Genomic DNA, 22,138 nt, shown 5'->3' on the forward strand with positions numbered 1-22,138 from the left:
AGAGAAAATGATGCCAAGTCAAGTGTAGACAGGACGTAGGAAGTAACTACTTTGCCACAGTAACTCCAAGGTGCTTTTTAATGTGATTTGTTGCACAGGCATGCTAGCATAGCTGAGGAGTCTCCTGATAACATCTGAACCCTGAAACTGTATTATGAGAACTGTTTAGGCAGCATCCTGTATGGACTGAGTAGCCAGGATGTGCTGGTAATAAAAGTGAAGGTGTTCTGGCTTTGTTTGAGCATTACTACAACAAACAACAAAGCAGCATTGTTCTACAATGTGCAAGCCTTCTATGTCCACTTGTTTTGTGAGGTCTCCGCTTCAGTCAATTCTTATTTTTGATTTATGTGATATAACAAAACAGACTTAAAAAGAAAGAGGGAAAATAGGTAGTCAATTTAGTATTTTTTAACATTAGTTGAGTCTTAATAGATTAATTGCTCTACTGTAATGCTTAAAATGTTTGTGGTTTACTGTCAGATATTAAAGATGTAATAATCTCAGAAGAAAATTATATGTTTTCCCATCCACAAAGCATTAATTGAAGGTTACATAACTATAAAACTGACAGAAGCCAGACACCATGGATTTTATGACTTGGCAAACACATGTGTAACTAATAGCCTAACATTTAGAATAGTTGTATTCCATGTAGGCATTTCAGTGCCATGGTATTGTGCATGCTGGCTTAATGACAAGGCTCACAGGCACACCTAAATGGAATGGAGCCATAATTAATCTTATTAGTTATACCTATGCTTTTCCTGCTATGACAACTCAGATGGCTGCTGTGAGAATAGTTTGCATTAGCATGACAGGTGGAACATTTTTATCGTTTTTATCTAGAATTTTTCTACTTTGAGAATTTTTGAATTTTAAATTAGTTTAAATTTGAATTAGTGTGAAATTTTGGGAAATACTAAATATATAATCTTTTTCAGCTCAGTTTGTGCATGCATTAAACAAACAATTTTTAAAGCATTAATTAGAGACCTTTAAAGGTGTTGGTAGTCAGATTTTTAGCTTTGGACAGCGCCTGCTTCTGGTACCTAAGCTAATCAACTCCATAATTAATGCACAGACGCACATGAGAGTGGTACCAATCTTCTCATCCATTAACATTTTTTTCTTCATTCACTGTTTAATTTATGTAACTCTCATGCTAACCCTAACCACATATATTATTTTATTTTTTACCACTGCTATGTCTGGTGACCTGTATATCTGGGATGTGAGGAGCTTCCCCCAAGGGGCTCCATGGCCTGCCCCTCCAGTTAACACATCCCCCACCCATTACCCTAACCTCAACCACTCTCTTTCACAGTCTCAACCACACCCCTACCTCCATACCTAACCCTAAACACTGGCTCTTTCAGATACAGGCATCTTTTAAATATTGTGTTTCAATATTTGCATATGTATGTTTTACATATTTCTGTTATTAATATAGAGGAGTTTTACATTATTTTACTTACAGCCTGAGGATGTACATCGCCTCTCTTTTAACCTAACCACAGTTCTCACATGCTTTAACTTATTCCTTATGTAAACTGTGGTACAAGAAAAAAACACAACCACTTGGCTAATATCTATCTAATATCTTCAAATTATTTGTCTGTTTTTTAAATAACTGTGAGGAAGACCTCCTTAACTAAATGAGAGACACAATGTTTCGAAAACCCAAAGAGAAACAATTACACACTGATATCGTGTGTAAAATAAATGAAAAACCCTGACATCTCCCACAAAAGATAAATGTATATATGTTTAGAATCACATATACACAATACATTATGCAATATTTAACTGAACTAAGGAAAAAAAAATAAAGCAGTGAATGTTTTACTGTTGTCAGCCAGTTGAAGACTCATCTGGCTGAAATCCAAGATGTGATGTATTCACATACTAAATGGCTTCATGGTTTGAAAGGAAGCTGTAACACTCAACACATCACAGAGCACCAGTACTCACTGATGACTTTGCCCATGATCAATTATTCTGAATAAAACAAAACAAACAACAAAAACAAACAAAAAAACAGCTGGATTCTAACCATAAATTAACAAAATACACAGATGTATATGGGAAGATGTGACAAAATCACAAAATCTGTGACATGCCAGCTCAGTGGGATACTCATCCACTCCTGGAAATCAATGAGTAACAAGACAAGATCCACTTGATAATACCAGATCTCAGGGACCAATCATTTTGTAAATGACAATCCACAAACACTGAGACAATCAATGTGCACACTGGTCTTGCTGCCTGCCTTGTTCTCTTCATCAGACATCCTCTTAGCTTTGACTTAGTCTGTCATCACCCTCTTCATTTGACTCATCTTAATCACGTACTTGGGATTGAAATGCTTTGAAAAATTGACAGCATCATTATTTAGTCCGTCACGACCCAGAAGAAAGACCTCACAAGACTCTCACTCTCTCCCATGCTGTTTGAAGTCCAGATGGCGTGTACGTTCCTTTAAAAAAAGACATAATTATTCGGGAAAATAATACCCATAAAATGAGTTTTGAGGTGGAGCTGGTGGGAAAACTATGAATGATGGGCTTTTGCATAGAACAAACAATTCTGCTGTTTGAAAAAAACAAAAACAAACAAGGCTTCAAATTAATTTATAATGCTGGCCCTAGTTTTTTGAAGTCAAACTCTTACTAATTCTTAACAATTGAAAAGCCTCACAGACACAAAATAGAGCACAATAACGACAATAGCAAACGTCAAATCGTGTAATACAATAAATATTTGCATTCTCCAAAGATGCTTTTTAAAGATAAGATTAATTTTGTAGAGAATATCAAATAATTAAAAAAGAATTCTAGGCAAGTGGAAAATTGTTGAATTCAGTGTGAAATATAGTTTTTATACAATGTTAAACCTATTTATATAACATGTTGTACACTCCATGTAAGGACGTGCACACACTTCACATTTCTAATCACAATATCTCTAGAAAGAAAAAACAGGCCACCATATCAGAATTTGTGCGTGTTAGTGTTACTGGTGATGGATCCCCAAAAATGTCTACAAAACTCCTTCGTCCTCTGGGGGGCATTGATCAGCTAACAGAACGACACAGAACTGGCTGTGGGCAAACATGTTTTACCAGCAAGACATTTCATCATCCTGGACAGACAGCCAACTGAAAGCTTCCTTTCACACTTTGGTATTTTCAAAAACGGTTTAGGCAATAGCGTATTCTTTTAAGAGCAACATTCAGGTCCACAAGGCTGGAAAATGTGAGTTAATCCCATGAGTCGGTGGGATTGCCAACTATACACCAGGCCCCTGAATTCAGCGGCTTAATTCTTTTATTAGAGATATCACAACAAATGAAAAGGGAAATATGACTTAAAGTGTGAATGTTGACAAATACTGAATGATGTAATCACCCTGAACAAAACAGATAAGTCATATAGCCTGTATATAACATGTAGCGGTGCACACGGTGAGTGAAGCCAGAGTTTCTTGGATAACAAACTCTGGTGGGATGAGGACAATGTGTCCCTGTGTGAGTTTTTTTAGCTCTTCTCTCAAATCGCTGCTACGACTCACTGGCTCTCCTCCTCAAACACAAGGCAAGAGTCAGGAATGCTATTTATTAATGTCCCACCACATCAAGGGGATGAGTGGGTATTACTCATCCTGTGAGTGTGTGACTGACATATGCTGTTCCCTCAGCCAACTTCCTAGCTGCAACTGTCCTTGCACTGATTCCAGGAAGACTAAGGGAAAGTGTGAGACGGAGAGAGGCAGAAATAATGAGACCTGCATTCAATTGCCACAGCAGGCATTTGGGTTGTGTGTTACTGACATGTCATTTAATGATAATATCATTGTCCATCTGGCCCATGTGGTGGGAGTGTGTTGTTTGATGGGCTGGAAAAAAGCCCTGAGACCCTTACAAGCACAAGAGAAATGACAGAGGAAAAGAAGATATAGCATGCACTTTGCAGGAAATGCTCCATGTTTTATGTAAGCATCACCAAAATACTGTTTTTTAAATTCTATTCATATTTTCACAACTTTCCCAGCCCCGTGTTATGTGTTTAGAAAGGCTGCCGGTGAGGGCCACATTGCTATCAGTTCTCAAGGGGTAAACAACTTTCTTAATGCAAAAGTGTTTAATAATAAGTGGCTTCGCTCAATGTAAAAAGCTCATGTTTAATACATATCTGCTGCTGGTGTGCCAGCGTCTTGTCATTTTAACAGCACATCCATGGAACAGTGCTTGCACAGGAAGTCAAACCAGCTCACATGCTGTTCTCCATCTTTCCAAGGCCCGAGTGAAAAATCTTGATTTCTGCGGCTCTAACATCTGACATTACGCGGGCGTCTGATCTCTACTCAAAATGCTGCACAAGCAAACAGGAACTGAGAATACGAGATGAGTACTGGGGAAGTTTGTTTTCTGTCACCTCCTGAGAAGCTAAGATTTGTCAAACTACACGTCATTTTGACATGCAGAGGACGGCATGTTATCAGCAGAAATGTCCTGTTGTGACGGCATCTCCAGAAAACCAAATAACACACTAGCTGCTGCCATTGGTGCTGTGAAAGATATTTCCCCAAATATTAGAGAAGGGAATATCAGAGAGGACACAAGACTTTCCCCTCATGTTACACCCTCATGTTTCTAGCTTTTTAAATACATTTAACACTTCTTTGACATTAGCCAGCCAGTTTTGCAGTATAGTGATATGGCAGTATAAGATCTATAAAATTATTGCCTCAATCTATCAGAGTTTATGAATGACAAAATGATTTATAATAAATCTGACATTTAGCAACAGCAGCATTTTAAACTTGATGGGCGAATCCTTTCTAGTTTATTTGTTTACACCTAAAATGTAAACAAAAAAATAAAAATGGATGACAAAATGATTACATCTGACAAACTGGGTCGTCAAATATTGTTGCATTTAATAAGGGAAATAGGTTTTCACCTTTGTGTGGGTAAACACCTTTTCAAAGAAAAAATTAAATTGTTTTTATTAGTGATAAATCATCACCTAGTATATTATTGTACTTAAAACATAAAATAGTTTAAGTACGATTTCTTCGCCATTCACTCGGCATCTGCCACCATCTGTGCCTACGTCTGGTCTGAGCACATTGTGTCCACAAATACCAAATATGTCTGGCTGGATCTCTACTTCCAGCTAACGGCCAATAACCAAAATTCTTTGCATGCTGACAATGTCCATTTCATCAGGAAGCCTGAAGAGTCAAACACATCCCCAGTTGGGGGCTGGTTTGTCAAATGGCTTCCCACAGAGCTCCAAGCTAGCCCAGGCTGGAGAGGAGGCGAAGACAGAGCGAAGGGAATGGGATGAAGACCTGCTGCTGGTTTGGCTAAATTGTAACGAACAGCCTCTATGAGGCAGGGATGTCCATTAATATAGACCCAAATGTCATACACTCCTTGTGGCCGTCAATGCTGAAATGAGAGAATAACCACCGTTTTCCGGAGGGAGATGGCTACCTGCGGTGAGAAGAGAATGCCATGCAGAGATGCACTTCGGTGGGAGTACAGGGCGCTTGACGCTGGTCCACAACCGTACAGCGGAAAATAAAAGAGAATTTCAACCTAGGGTTTTGGAATAAAAGCTTGGCGCTCAACAGAACACATTTCTTCTCCTTCATCTGGCTACCTGTGGTTTCTGGATTTCAAGTCTTTACACTTCTAACTTTACTTCTATCACGAAACCCTGCTGCGCTAAAAAAAAAATATATATATTAAAAGACATCAGAATAATGTTAGAAGTTGGGACAGTTTGTTTTTTTGTTTTGTTTATTCCATTTTTTTTTTTTACTTCTTCTTACGCGCACTGGCGCTTTTACACAAATAAAGTTTGTTTTGATTTAAATAGAAATATCTAAATGTTTCTGTACGCTCGCAAAAAATTTACAGCAATCTCTAAAATTATTCACACCTAATATCAATATCTGTCTTGCTTCAAATAAAAAAGTGTCTTAACCCGCTGTGCTTTTGAAACCCCAGGAAAACGTCAATGGGCAAAATACAAAATGGTTGTCCACGGGAGAGCGGTGGGTCAGCATGTGTGTGTGTGTGCGCAAACATGGATCAGTGGAGACCCCCTACCTGGGCATCGCGCTTCCTCCACTCCTGGGAGTGCTGTTGGTGCTGTTGCAGAGCGGCCCTGGCCTGCCTCTCTAGGCTGCTCACCTCCCGCTGGCGCTCCTGGACCAGGCTGTCCTTTTCCGCGCTGTGCTGCTGCTGTAGCCGCGTCCTCTCCTGCTCGTGCTGCATGCGCTGCTCAGCCATCTGATTGGACAAGCAGGCAAAGAGAGACTTCATCAGCCAACACACACTCAGAGCAACCCTGTCGTCATGACAACTTGTCCATCCACCGATCCATTCAACCTTTCCTCGTCCTATTCCTTCTACCCCCTTTCCCTCCATCTAGAACACCCGTGTGCACAACCACATTGGCGAAATTGGTGGGAAGGAGGAGAAAAAAAAGCGAGAAAAGTTTATCTGCTTCCTCACGTCGTCAGAGGACGACATGATGTGATGTGTTTACATCTGGCTTGCTCCCCCGCCCTCCCACCTCTCCTGCTAATTGTACCGACCGGCCCTCAATGTCCCACTCCTCTCTCTCTTCAAATCTGTCCCCCTCGCCCTATTCTGCGATCGGCATATAAAAGAGCAGTTAGTTTGGGATATGCATGCAAGCTGGTAGGGGTTAGCCATCTGGCTGCAGTAACTACCCAATGCCCCATGCTATGCGCCTGACAGCATGCGAAAATCGGCTTAGGCGTTGACTATGATGATGATTGCAAACCCAAAAAAGGAAAAAAAATGGACGCGAGGACAGCAGAAACTTTAAGGAGAACCGATAGGATGCTTTCAAATCCACTTACTCCGTTCAGTAGTCAATATCAGTTTCCATGTTTTCACAATTAATAGGATTATGCTCAAGCTGCTATTATTGGGCTTTATGTTGCTAATGAAGAATATCTGAAGTCAGAGTATAGCAAGGACCTGTATGCACCGATCAACAAGAAGGCTTGTTTACAGTATAAACATACAGTAGACCTCACTGGAGTTATGACCAGCTACACACAATACAGTAGTAGAACATAAAATGCTTTTAATGGGACATAAAGCCCCAATTATTTTCTGTCATATGAAGCAAGTATGCATCCGAGCACAACTGTGAGCGGAGTCACCTGCTGAGAGGTGAGCCTTGCCAGCGGAGCTCCCAGTCCCAAGCCCCCAAGCCTTTCCCAGGCTCTATTCCGTTCCCACTCCCCCATGGCGGGGGGACGAGTGACCCCCACACCATCCCGCCGTGCAGCCCCAGCCGGAGCCCTGAAAGGACAGCAGGGGCCTGGGGCCCATTCGCCTCCCTGCTTTGAAGCTAATCCCCTGCACATTGTGCTTGACGGCACCCTACCTGGCCTGCCAGAGAAGCGGAGATCCACAGCCTGTATGCCCGGTGCCTGCTCTATCCAAAGCCCTATCTTCGGACGTTGCATGCTATTCAGAGCAGGTGATGAATGAGGGGCTATCTACAGGAAGCCGGATTCCGTCCCCAGCACTGTGAGGAAGGCTACAATAGACACTTCATTTTGGCAGCCAAGAATTTACCCTCCAGCTTTTGGGAGAGCTTTGCTAAATGCCCTCTAAAAAGGGCAATGGGAGGAATTATGGCTGGATAAAATTGTATTTTATCTCTGTGGCTCAGTAAATGGCATGGCAGATACACACCCACACACACAGTACACCCTCAAGGTACCTCACACATGACATTTTTCCAGGACATAACAGAACACCACAAAGCTCCATTAGACAAACACTATGAATATGATGAGTGTGGGCAACATCTTCCACGTGCTGCCACTGGTGATGCTGATGTTGTCTACGGTGCATTCCACAGACAGACAAATTTGCACCGCCTTCACTTTCCATTCAAGGACATAATAGATACAAATCGGATCCACAGCCAGAATGCGTTGTCCCACAGGGGTAGTCAGCTTCATACAGCAGCACAAGTTAGAGCTGACGGATTGATAAGCAGGCCATTGCTTCGAAAACTCTCCCCAGCAGGACAGCAGGACATGCGGTAACAGAAACTGGGGGGAGAACATCGTGGCTTACTGTTCGCTCCTGTTTAGAGTCTCAGGCCACGGGGGGTTTTGGAGGAAAGAGGGGATCTGAGGTGGAACCAAAATGAAGAAATGGGCAAGATAGATCCATTGTGAGAAAAACAGCTAAAGAAAAAGACGGAGAGGAGATGACAGAGAGCAGACCCAGCAAGGAGCCTGGTTGTGACATCACGTAGCGCCAGCGTGCAGCGGAGGATGCTGGGTGCTGCGGTTCTTAAAGGGACCGGCGTGGCGTTTATGAGGGAAGACTGAGTCGGTTATACCACAGCTTGGTGCCACAGATACAGAGTGGGTCGGGTGTTACCGCACAGCACGACTCCTGTCAGCCTAGGCTGTCATGGTTGTGTGTGTGCGCATTGCTCGCATTGAGACAGGACAGTGAGGTAATGGGCTTCTTTCAACCCCAGGGGGGGAAATCTGAAATGTTTGAGAAGGAGGAGGAAAGAGGAGGGTGTAGAGGAGAGTAGAACAGAAGCCCTGTCTGGGCTCAGCAGGGGAGGCTGGGGGTGAGTGCGGGAGGGGAGGGAGAGATGGAAGAAACACAAACCCCTTATTGCTCACTGTATGGTTTCAACTGGAGATGGCCAGTGAGCGGCGCAGAGTATGGAGATGAGAGCGTATTTTTCCGTGTACTGTAGCCCACACATTTGCATGTCTAAAGACTATACTCCTTTATCATTTAATATCCCAATCTCAACATCTGAAGAGGGAGGCTGTTGGGATTCCCTTTAACTCTCAAGGTCATGACTCCAAACCAGCCATTTGACCTCTACTGCATCACTCCAACGTCAAGAGGTTCTGGCACGACACCATGACGTCCGGCAGCAGGGAAGGTCAACTGGAAAACAACTCCTTCATACATAGTTCCCTTTTTAAAGTCTCACTGAAGCTGCCCTTGGGCAAATGTTCTTTAGTGAGCATCTGAATGGACAAACTTGACCTCTGCAATCTTGTGACACCAATCACAACCACACGCATGCAGGCATGAGAGAATTGGTGCACACAAAGTACTTGTGGTCACGTTTGTGTGTGTGTGTATGTGCAAAAACACAGTGTACAGAATGTACACACAAGATAAAACGACAGTAAGTCATGAATAATCACTTCATCATCGTCTTCATGTGCACACAGACACAAATCCTCTCTTTCTTTCTCTACTCTTCTAATTGTGTAGCTAATGTCACCAGCACTCTTATCAACATCATCACAAAGACAGGCCCTTCGTCTTTACACGTTCTTATCTTCGAGACAAAAGCCTTCCTGATGTGCTGCTAACCCTATGTAGTTGGCTTCAACTGTCAACTGCACCCCCACTCTCTGTAGCAGCAGATGATAACAGTCACTATTATGAATATTTTCTGCAACGCTTTGATTACTTACCTGTTTGTTACATGAGATGGAATTTATGATCCTTTAGAACAATATAGTGTAGTTGGCACTCAAAACACTGATAAATTCTCACAGTTACTGGATCATTATAGAGGGATGAAAATGTCTTTTGGATATACATACAATCTGTTTAACGGTTTAAGTGCCATTATCTGCTTTATATGACAACACACCCTTGCAGCAAGTACTAAGAAGATGTATTTTCCGACTTCCCCCATTACTTTGGTGAATATTTTAAAATACATTTCAATATAACAAATACATCATACAACCCATAGACGCCATTAGAATTACAGACAGTGTTCAGACAGAGCAAATCAATAAGGGAGAACTATTTCTCCACTTATTGGAAATAACACTGGCCTTATATCCTCCACTTATAACTATCTACAGAAAATTACACGCAGTGTAGACTCCCTCTGGCAGGAAAATTAGTGTTTGCATGCTTATTAACTGTCAGGTTCAGTGCTAGTTTGCTGGCTGAAAATCAATCATGCTGTGGATACGGATGGAAAAGAGATGCTACACTAGTTACTGCTGTATGCTCTTCTTAACACAATTTAAAGGAAGAATTTGAAAATGATGTATTGTTTAATGGTAATCTAGGATATATATATTTGTATTTCTCACATGGTGCAATTAGCTGCTATGCAGGACTGCATGAACATGTCTGAAGTAATTATGGCTAAAATATTTAATCACATTGTTTAAGTATAAAATTCTTACGAGCAGGCCGATGAGATTAAAGTGAAATGTAAGCAGTAGGAATATAAACTAGGCTCCCTGCCTCTTACAATGAAACTGGCTGCCTCCGATAATATCAATATCTGTGGTTTAATTGAATCCAATGCTCTATAAGGAATGTCTTCCTATCAGCAAGTTAGATTTCAATGAGGAGAGTAAAATGGTTTCGAGACTCCTAATCGAAGAAGAGTGACAGAGATGCGATGATAAGGGGACAGTACATCTGCTATGCAGATTGCATTAGTTTTCAATTGGCAACGTTTAAGATATTTATTGAGCCGCAATCCAAGCCTAATCTAAAGCGTGTCCCTTATCATGAGAAATTAATCATGTGGAACAGATGGGGAAGAATAACAAGACTATTCCAAATGGATGTCAGTCCCCTTGGCTGGCTCCAGCGGTTCACGGATAATAGAGAAAAGATAACATTGTGATGATGATGATGGAGGCAAGAGGAGAATTTCCCTTTTCCCCTGGCTACATCATGAGCACAGAAACAAGAAAAACTATACATACATAGAGCTACAGGTAGACAAACACACTGACGGATGGACATAAAGTTACAGTCTCATACAGACCTGCTGCTCATATTTCTGTCTGAGTGCATCAAGTTGCTGAGAGAACTCTTTGGCCTGGCTCTCCCTGAGGGACTTGGAGCGGCTCAGGTCCTCCTCTACCTTCTCCATCTGGAGGCATGATAAGAAAAAAACCCAAAGTTTACTATGTGACTGACTGAAAATAATTCTTCAATCAAATACATACATTATGAAATGTTTGTGTAGAACATTTGGGCTTGGTTTACAATCTGGAATACATTTATGTTGCTGAGAATCACACATAAAACCCTACTCAAAATCTCATGTCAGAAGATTGTACGTACGTTTTTGTTCAAAATTCTGCTCTATATTTTTTCAGCAGTTCTAGATGATTCATGCATAATCATAGCACGAATACATTAAATCTAATACATGCAGAACTTGCAACACAACACCATGCATCTGCAGCAGAGTGACGCTGCTGTAACATTTTTCTTTTAATGTGAAATTAATGAACAGCCATCGGGAAGAAATATATTCATCACATTATGTGTGATCTTATCGTAATGATAATGTAATAACAGCACATTAATATATTAACCTATTCATCAAAGCATAATATTTTAATTAACATTAAATATGTGAAACCAGAAGTTCACATCAACATTCACAGGTGCGAGAAAATAACTGCAACACGAGGACTCAAGTAAAAGAGACGCAGTTAGAAATGAGGAAGTCACAAGCTGCTGCCTCTTTGAGGACTTAGTTTTTTTCTGGAAAATGGGTATTTGACAATATTTACCCTATTTATCTTAACTCAACATCCTTGCAGCCTATTTTTTATATTTTCTGTTCAGGTGACGATAATCAAAACAATTGGAAATGTAATTTACTGAAACTCCTCTGTATCTGGGCTATGCTGTGTGTAATGCTCAGTAAATGTGTTTTGATTAATCCATTTAAAATGCTGAAGCCTCCTTTGAACTATGCATGCAACAGAGATTTGATTCCGTATGGTGCTTCTTTTTTTCCTAACCAAAATAGGGCAGACTCTTTCCGTTAAGTGCAGTCTAAAAGTGGTGATGCTGATTTTAAAACGAGAGAAAGACAGAGAGAGGAAGAAAGTGATACAGATAATCCATTTAGATATAACACCATCTGCAGACAGAGAGAGGGAGAAGATGATGAGAGGAAAGAAGAGAGTAAGCGGGGGAAAAAAAAACAACTTCTTTTTGAAGTACTTTCTGCAACATAAAAGCCTTAGCAGGAAGACGTGATGAAGCAATGCACAAGTAGGGTGGGGAGAAGGAAAGAGGGAGAGGAGGATGACAGGGATGCAGAAGAGACTGCTCCCTCTCTCCTGGCGCTTTGATGTGGGCTGAGGATAAAGTCAGATTGGAGATCGGGATGCCAGGGGCTCTATGGGAAAAGAAGGAACGAGCATGAGATGGATCATGAGAACTGGAGAAAAGAGGAGGAGGAAAAAAAAACAGCAATACAGACATTTTCCAAGCATCGAAAAAAGAAGACATCACTCCCCAACTGGGTAGAAAAAACACACAAAAAAACAACACATGTAGCCTTGTATTCAAAAAGCAGGAACAACTTAGAAAGCAAACCAAAGTTTTCTGTCTGGCAGTCAAGAAAAAAAAAGAAATTCAGTGAAATGCCTACAATCCAAGCAAGCATCTTATGCATACTCACAAAGTGGATATTATAGAAAATAGTTTCACTTAAAAGCCAAAGGACATCTCAGTTTTTATCCCTTTTGTCAATACAAACTTTTTTAAATTCAGTCTGGGGGAATATAAAGGTTGCCCCTGAGTGCCCACAAACAGCCATGCATGATTTTTACTCCCACTCAAACTCTCGTTTTCTTACTCTACATGTGCCCCCCACCACACTGATTAGCTGAAAAACACTAATCAGCGACTAACACTTTCTAATCTTCTCTAAAATGCAGTTCTTTAGAGCGTTCAGGACCACACTCAGCGCTGCCTCGTCAATAAAGCACACACAGAGTATAGCCAAAAATGCTTAACGAAAACGCCTATAGCCTAAACTGACTTCTAAGACAGCATCAGAAGTATTACAGCTGAGCGCGTATCGATTAGAGAACTCTCCCGATAAGCAGCAGCCCACGCGGTGTGGACTGCTGATCGTGGGGCTGGCCTGACGTACTAATTAGTCTGTCTGCTGAGTGAGTGTGACCCTGTTCTCCGTCGAAACCCAACCAACCCACGTCACGCCCACTGAGAGGAAGTGAGGTCAACGTGTGGTAGCACAGAAATGAGTGCACCTGCTTAATGAGCAAGATTATACATTATTTAATCCATTTGGCCTAGAGATGATGATGTTCCTGGTTCTCACTTATAGATTTTTTTCAGTATAGGAGCCGTAGCAGGGGAGGGAGGGAGGCGGAGAAAGAAAGACATACAGAGGAATTCAAGCACAGCCAATGTGGCGCCCTGTTGCATCTGTGGTCAGGCTGTGTCTCACTGCACTGCAACTACAAAATATGTGTGTGTGTGTCTGCATTGTCTTGGTTATTGCCTGTCAAATAGCTCACTCCCTTTGTGGTAAAGCAAACATGAAAGAGGATAGAAGTGCATATGTGTGTCTGTGTAAATGCACACAACAGGAAACAAAATAGTGCAGTACGTGCAGGAATATCAGGATGTACAGTATGCACACATATAATAGTAAACAGGTGTTAATGGATACCGCTTTCTGTTAACATACACTGTGCATTCAATGTATAGCGCTTTCTATGCTTTTATAGTTTTAGATATTTTATGTTTTAGTAATGAGTTGCCAACTATAGTAACCTACATACATCAAACACCATTGTTTTTTGGTTGGTGCAAAAATGAGTAACAGGAAACAAAAACACAAAGCGGTGTAAGGTTACAGTAATAAATAGAAAATGACACACAGTTAGCTTGGTATATTTACCGACAGCCTGACGTTGTCAAGGCTAGATTTTAAATTTAACATCAAAGCAAACAGACCATGGTCTGAAACCAGCAAATAAGACAGAGAGTGGAACTAATAACTAACTAAATAAAACAAAATACATAAAAATAAATAGAGAGTAAAAATTATGAACCTTTCAGATTATGGTAAAGTGAGTGTTTAATACATACACTCTCACTCTTAGACATACACAAGTAATATTTAGGCACGTACTAAGGCCATACTAACATATACACACATGTCAGACGCCATAACAGACATAACAAATCAGTGCAGCCCAAAACAAAGCAAGGCAATAGAAAACAAGAGAAAACAAAACATAATCAACAAACAAAGAAAAAAACAAAAGGAAGCAGAGAATAAAGAGAGATGTTAAAGAAAAAGCTTAGAAAAGGGGATAAATGGAGATGGAACCTCAGCAGAATATCTAACACTTACCAAGTCATAACTCATATAATTGATCACAGATGCTTATATGTCGTGAATACCCTAAACTAAACTAAACATATCTGCCTGATCCATTCAGATATATCTGATCCTCTCCACCTCCAGTGTCTTTATGAGATTAGCGAGCCACATGTTACGATTAGGTACATCTTTCCGCTTTTATAATAATTATAATAATAATAATAATAATAATAATAATAATAATGAGAGGCGTGAGACAGAAATTTAGAAAGAAGTAGCTGAGACCACTTATAGCGTCTAGTGTATTCAAAATAATGGTTTGAGGGTCTGGTTTACTTGACCTGTCAGTCTTTTATAGATAATTTTGAAAACATTAACCCAGAAATTGAAAATCTTGAGCCACTGTATAAAACTATGGGCAGGAATGGCCTCAGTCTCACATTTCTCACATATGGGAGAAACAGAGGGGAATAACCTGTGCACTTTTGCCTTTGAATAATGTAGTCTGTGTAGAATCTTAAATTGCCTAAAGTTTATGGAGCATCTGTGTATCTGCCTTAGACTACGACTCCATTGTTCTTCAGAGATCTGGATACCCAGATCTCTTTACCAGAGAAGTGTCTACTTTACCTGTTATATCGGTATACATGTAAAAGTCTGAAAAAAGATGAGGGGAATAAGGTGAGGGTCTAATAATGTTTCTGATTGTAGTATGTCATTGAAGTATCTAAAGAAATCCTGTCTGGGCAGTCCTATCTTGTTGACAAGTTGTTGAAATGAGGCAAAGGCACCATCTATGTACAGGTCTATCTAGACATGATACCAGCAGGTATGGTATTTTACCAGCATGGACCAGGTAAAGCAAGAGTGAACAGCAGTAAACGCATCAGCTGTAGCCGAAGTCATTCGTTGCCACACCGTTTTCGAACGTTTTGGTAGCCTCCTTCACACGAGGTTAACCTGCTGTTATTAAAACGGAATTGCGGGTGAAACAATCCCGAACGCGAGATTGTTAAAGGTTGTAAAGGTTGCAAAGGTTTCAAGCAGTTCAGCTGTATTAGACCTTCTGATGTTTAGCTGAGGATCTGTCTAGATATGGGTCCAGTGCACAATTAAAAGCCCCGCCAATTATTCTCTTTCTCTTTATATGCTTATATGCACATTTATGTGTGTATGTAAATCAGACCTGGAGTTTCATGTCAGCGTAGGCCTTCTCAGAGCTGAGCTCCACCTGTTTCTTGAACTGCTCCAGCGCCATATCTGCCTGCTGGATCTGCTGCCTTTGGCTCTCCCTGGCTCTGTCCATCTGGCTCTCCATCTCCCTTCAAACCAAACACGCACACACACGTGCAGAAATAAATATATGAAGCCATAGAAATGCAATTGCGGACCAGAGATCCTGAAATGCAGTAGATACAGTAGATACAAAGGGATTTTCGGAAGGGCTGAACACAGTTTCTGTTTTCTGCGATTTGCCACATGATACCTTAAGAAATATTTTCAGAACCTTTGGATGGCATCAGATTTCATAATATGACCATTTATAATTATTTCTGTTTTGTTTTTATTAGAAAGAGTCAAGTGATGGGAAAGTCAATTTACAATTCTACCATATCCATCAGCTCAAATACCTTGCTGTGTATGTTTGCGTGTTTGTATGTGTGTGTGTGTGTGTGTGCTCCATGCAGGTACACTGCAGATATTGCTGGCAAATGTCAGGTCATGGAGTTGCAGGCTGAGAGGATTGACAGGCACACTAAGAGGGACAGCCTCATACCGAGAGCTGTCAGCGCCCAACCAAGAGGCCCAGCCACAACATCATATACAGCAATACCAAGTAGCTGTCAAGCCAAACCCACGGAGGGTGTGTGGGGACAGGAGTGTGTGTCGGGACAGGAGTGTGTGTCGGGTGGAAGGAAAGAGTGTAGAAAGAACGACAGAGCTGGAAGTGATGGAAGAGTGTGAAGGTGTTATTTTTGTAAACCACCTGAAAATTTGCATGAAATTGATGGCCGGAGAGCGACTCTGTAGTCACGCATGATTTCTTTTTTACTTGGACACAGACTTGAGTATGAACAATTATGTCAACATGCGCTCACATCTGACAAATTTTAGCAGCTCCAAGTGTGTGTCATATGATATTGATATTGTATTTTGGCATTGGCAGGCTCCTAAATCCTTTACATGACCTTTCTTGATGTTGCCAAAATGCAATCAAAAATCTGATAATATTACTGTAAGAAAATGTTTACTGTTTTTTATCAATAAAACAATGTACAAATAACACATGCCGTAATGATACAATACTCACATCATTTCCTTTTAACGTATCAGTAAAAGCTTCTTCAAAAGATAACAGAATTGATTCAGGTATTTATTTAATGATAATTAAATTTGTATCCCTAATGCATTCTACAGTAACATGTTTGTATCACATGCCCATACATATAGTCTGAATACACAGGTAGGAATCATATTGCCAGTTTATTTTTAAATAAAAATTTGCATGTTCTTTCTTAGGCTGGCATCCAGCCACAATTCAAGTCAAATACAATGAATGCCTTATGATAAATACTTAAAGATTATTAAAAATGCCTTGCTGGGAGCTACATTGAGGATAACTTTATGAAACTGGGGCTGTTAGATAAAAAATGCATGTTTTCAGACCAAGTGCAAACAAAAACAGGCTGTTTTATACTGCTCTGAATCACAAAATCGTAAGTAAGATCGACTTTTTGCACTCCTGCCCCTCCTTTTCATGAGTGTTATATGGTAATAATATCACAAGTGAACCCCTTTTAAAGTTTTGAGTGAACTGATGAAATTTTCACAAACGCTCACACTGAATGTGCAACTGTTCAACTAACTTCAACACAAAGTGTAGAAATTTTTCTAGGCAGCGAAGACCTGACTGCTATGCAGCTTCCAGTTACACTACAGCAGGAACCAAAATCATCCAAGACCTTTCTTCTGATTAATGCACAAAGATGACAACGCTGGAGAGAGAATATCACTGGCTGTGTGTGGTATGCACAGCACTAGGTGTGTGTGTGTGTGTGTGTGTGTGTGTGTGGGTGTGTCTTTTCTCCTGCTCCCTTGTAAATTAACTAACATTGTATGGATAATTATTCCCCGTGGACAGACAAGCAGGAGGGAGAATGAATTCTTGGCCAGTGGGTAAGACTTTAAACCAATTAGAAGTACAACTATTACAAAATTACGACAGGCACAGGGTGGTGGTGGGGGGGGGGCTAAGACGCTCCACATATTTATCTGTATTTTACAAAGCAGGAGGACTGTCAAGTGTTTGTGAGTGTGCGTCTTACAATTCATAAAGGATATGCTCCATTTCCACTGTTATGAAAGCATAGCAGGTAGCACTATAAACAGGCCAACAGAAGCTTCTTAAAAAAAAAAAAAACCACAGAGAGAGCTATAGTCATTGCCTGCACACACTCTCACAAAGTTAGAATTTTTGCTATGTGATTAATCGCTTCCCATAATCAAACTCAAAGGGTTTAATAAAAGATAGAACAAAGAATGAAAAAAGAAAGAAACGAAGTAAGACAGAAAAGATAAAAACAGCTAAATGAAAAGAAGGCAAAGAACAGAAGCAGAGTATTGAAAAAGGAATGTGCAAGCTTTCTCTCCTCTTTATAGTGTTCTGTCTCTTTGTAATTTTGGTCTCTCTCATGTCGGACATCAAACGACAAAGAAATTGTTTTTTTTTCTCTCCCAATTTTGTGTACTCTGTAATTATTAATCAGTCTCGTTGCATGACTGCCTTCCGGGCTCAGACAGACACAAAAGGATATGTACAGAGACTAAAATGGAAAAAAAAAAAGAAAGACAGCGGAAAAGAGAGAGGAAGATGGAAAAGAGGATGTCACAGAAATAGCAAGTTTTTTAAACTTCCAAGGCAGAGCAGAAATGAATTGGGTGTGTGTCACGGTTGAGTATGTATGTATGTGTGTGTACGGGTGTGCGCATATGCGTGTATACGGGCCTTTGTTCATGATCCACAGTCCCGAACTCCTTGTGTGACTGACAACTCTACTCAAGGAATGCACTATGACTAAGTTGGAGCCGGCTGCTGGGCCTACACCTCTAAGGATACACCGAAAAAATTCACTGCAGCTAACTTTAAGTGTGTGACAGACTGAAACATATTATGGTCTAAAGCTGAGGAGAGCAGGTGAACACATGGCAGCTTCAGTGATTTCTCGGAGAATAACTCTTGTGTGTGTCTGTGTGTGGTCACAAGAGCGGTAGACAACGTGTCACCATCAATAACAGAGCAATGAGGGTGAGATGAGAGGACAGAGAGAGAAAAAAAAGAGTCAGGGAGGCCTGGCAGGGAGAAACAGAGAGGGTAAGGAAGGAGAGGGGTGCCAGCACCAGGGCGGCCGGTTGGCTTTAAATGGATCTCTGGTCAGAAAAGTGGAAGGAGAGGAGGCTCAAATTAAAGATGTGCCTTCTCTAAAGAGGAAGTCCTCTCATCCCTCAATCCTAAACGGCTGTTTAAAGGGGAGGAAGAGAGGGAGGCGAGGAGAGAGGAGTGTTTGTGCTAGAAAGGGTGAAAGAGCTTCCGCCATCCAGCCGCCTGGCAGACAGGCAGGGATGCCGGCGTTTTCCGGACTGCCCTAACCACACACTGCCACGTGCCGCCTGTGTGAGCACCACATGCTGGATATGTAGACATAAGGAACCTACTGTACATAAACATTCACGTACAGTTAATACAAGAGTACACATTAAAGTTAATGGATAAGAGCCAACTGTAATTGCTTATGCAAATATTCTTTTCATGTGAGAAGAGTATTTAGGAATTGTATGGGCTGTAATGTGGGTGGAGCAGCGCATGGAAAAGACTGACAAACAGACTAGAATGCACGCTTGCATGTGGATGCCTCTGGTCTCTAGTATAAAAAGACAGAGTGAGAGTGTGTGTATGTGTGTGTACGTGTGGCGTGTATTCGCAAGTGCATGCGAGCGCCCGCGCATCTGCGTCTGTGAGCTCATCCAAACGGAATGATAACGAATCCACAGACACATCAAAGGGGCCTGGAAGAAGAAAAAAAAAAGAGGGAGCACAAAAAAAGAGAGAGAAAATGCAAAACTGAAATATTCAGCGCCCTCTGAAGAAAAAATAAAACAGGCTTGGTTTTCATCCGCATCCCAAGAGAAAGAGAAAGGGAGAGACTGAGAGAGAGAGAGAGAGAAAATAAAGACAGAAACAGACACAGAATAGGAGACAGACCACAAATAAGTGAACACAAAAGAGAGACAGCACAAGGGCAAGAAAATATTAAAGACACTGAGGGAAAGAGTTAAAATGAGAGGGAGCAGAAAACAGAGAGTCATTGAGCTTGATGGCTTTAAAACTGCCTTCAAATGTGGCCTGTTTACAAACAGCATCTCACATCAATATATGAAACAAAATGGCCTCATACGTTTGCATCGTTATCATTATCCGTCTAACACAGTAGCATCAGTGAAAACAGTCGCCTCACTAGTGTTGTTGCTGTTGCTACCAGCCTCTTAAATATAATATATAATAAAAATAGAGGTTACATGATTGGTAATTATTAATTAAGCTTCAACCTGCACCAGTCCCATAAAGCAGTCTATTAAATAACTATTTTGTTGTGCTTGAGTCATTTCTTAAAGAAAAAAAGCCAAAGCTTTACAGGCTACAGCCTGCATCATGATTTCATGTGAATATTGTCTGGTCTTCTTAGTCTTCAACTGAACAAACTGAATATTTTGGGGCTTTGAACTGTTGGTCGGACAAAAAAATAAAGACATCACCTTGAACTCTGGCTAACGGACATGGTATCTCTTTACTATTTTCTGGACTGATTAATCAATAATAAAAAATATTGTTTACCCTACATAGATTAATTTCAAATAAAGGTCAAGAATAGCGCTCGCCGCAGATGGATGTTGCAGAAGGGAAGAGGGCTTAGTGCCTTGCCATGACAGATGACATTTCAATTCATCTATACAAACTGTCTCCTCTGAAGCTTGTGCTCTCATATCAACAATGGGGATGAAACCAGTGACTTTCTCTTGTGCTAGTTAGTTTGTCAAACCCAACTGAACACCCTAAGGAGAGAGAACAGGATGAAGAGGAATCTGGTGCAGCCCAGGCTGACAGTACCACTATGTGGGTGGATAAACATGTGGGTGGGACAGAACAAAAAGACATACTAGATGTCTGTCTCATGCTTCAAAATGGCTCTAGAGTTCAGAGTTATTTAATATTTCTATACAGCTCTTTCCTGCTTTGGTATAGCTCAGATATGCTGAAGTACGGTGGGTATTTATTCTTTGTATACATGAAAACTCGAACTGTGCCTACAGCACAGAAAAGCAAAATGCACCAGATGGTAAGATGGTATGATGTTAGTATAAAAATGTTTAGAGCTGAAGAGAAGAGGAGAGATTTTACTCACAACATGATTTTGAACAGGGATTTTCTTGCCTTCACTTTGCATTTAGATGCTATTTGGCTTCATGAATTATGCAGACTACAGCATAATATGCTAAATCAAATAGGCATGAGTCCCTAAAGTAAACATACTGTATTTACATATCCCAATCATTATACAATGGAAAACGAAGCTGGAAGGTTTTTAATGAAACAACGAAAGCCCTAAAGACAATCTATCGAGATTGAGTTGTTTGAGTGTATGAATTAACTTGTGCCTGCTTTGGTAATAATTCATACTGTCAGTGCACATTTGTAAGTGAGCTAGCTTAATGTAAAAATGTCAAATAAGGTTATGTGTGATAATCACGTAGGCAAGGCATTTATCATTACAGCATGGAAATGTTATAATATCAATCAGAGGCAAATACATATTAAGTGATAGGAAGATACTGAAATAATCAGATATGGCAAATTTGAGGGGTAACTATTATTTTTTGTTCCAGAGTAGAAACTTTATTATCTGCTTCATTATCTATCCAGTTAATTCAGTATTCAAAAAGACAAAAAGAATCATTGTCTAGACTCTCTCCATTAAACATTCCTGCAGTGATACCAGTTAGTAAGCTTACACCACACACTACATCCTAATACTAAAACAAACAGCGTTTCTTGTTGATATTTTAGCTTCTTGTTTTTCAGTGGGATAGCATGCATGCTTGCAAATCAGTGTTCAATACATTGAATAAAATAAAGTATATTGCAAGAGTATCTGAGGGTGTAAGTGTTCTTTAACTCAGAGAACCTTTGCTATTGGACCCAGTTAAAGACCTCCTTACAATTTTCCGTTAGTCAGGTCTGTGGTATCGAACTGGCGCTTAACCCATCTCCATCCTCCCCTTTAAATGCAGTTGCCATGGGAGGAAATATCGAGCCCTGGTGCAGCTTTTCAATATTCAGGATCCATACCTCCACCTGCTCCTGCACCTCAACAAAAACTGGGCCTCTGCTCGACTACCTCTGGTCCCTCTCCAGACCACCACCCCTGCTTCCCTCCAATCCTCCTGTCATGGGAGAGGAATGCTGAGAAAGATAAGACCACTTCAAAAGACACACACACACACACACAACACACACACTACACACACACACACACACACAACCACACACACACACACACACACACACAACACCACACCACACACAACACACATTCCACACACACACACACACACCACACACACAAAATAACATGAAAGAACATACTGGATGAATCTTACACCTTTAAGAGTAAAGGGGCACTATCTCATGCAACCATGTGGGCATGCATGCACAAACACAGAGAGAGACAAACAATGACACAGAGACTAAGACAGACATGCATACACAATTAATTAACACCTTGCCAAAAAATGTCTGTTTACAAAATCAGAAGCTCCACCAAGCTACTGATTTTGTAACCAGCTCTTAAGTGGCTGTAAGGAAAATCATGAAA

The 22,138-nt window shown here is 40.7% G+C and overlaps 1 protein-coding gene across 1 annotated transcript in view; it reads right to left on the reverse strand.

Annotated features, from left to right (window-relative positions):
- Positions 1-22,138, reverse strand: part of cep112 (centrosomal protein 112) — a 100,495-nt gene that overhangs the window by 40,488 nt on the left and 37,869 nt on the right. The window contains exons 18-20 of the mRNA XM_035654347.1: positions 15,397-15,532; positions 10,869-10,976; positions 6,128-6,310 (exon numbers count right to left, since the gene is read on the reverse strand). Of these exons, the coding sequence (XP_035510240.1) occupies positions 6,128-6,310; positions 10,869-10,976; positions 15,397-15,532 (427 nt within the window). The remainder of the gene's footprint in view (positions 1-6,127; positions 6,311-10,868; positions 10,977-15,396; positions 15,533-22,138) is intronic.

The sequence above is a fragment of the Morone saxatilis genome, unplaced genomic scaffold (assembly GCF_004916995.1).
Source record: "Morone saxatilis isolate NCDOM2014 unplaced genomic scaffold, NCSU_SB_2.0 Contig14, whole genome shotgun sequence".
NCBI lineage: Eukaryota > Metazoa > Chordata > Actinopteri > Moronidae > Morone > Morone saxatilis.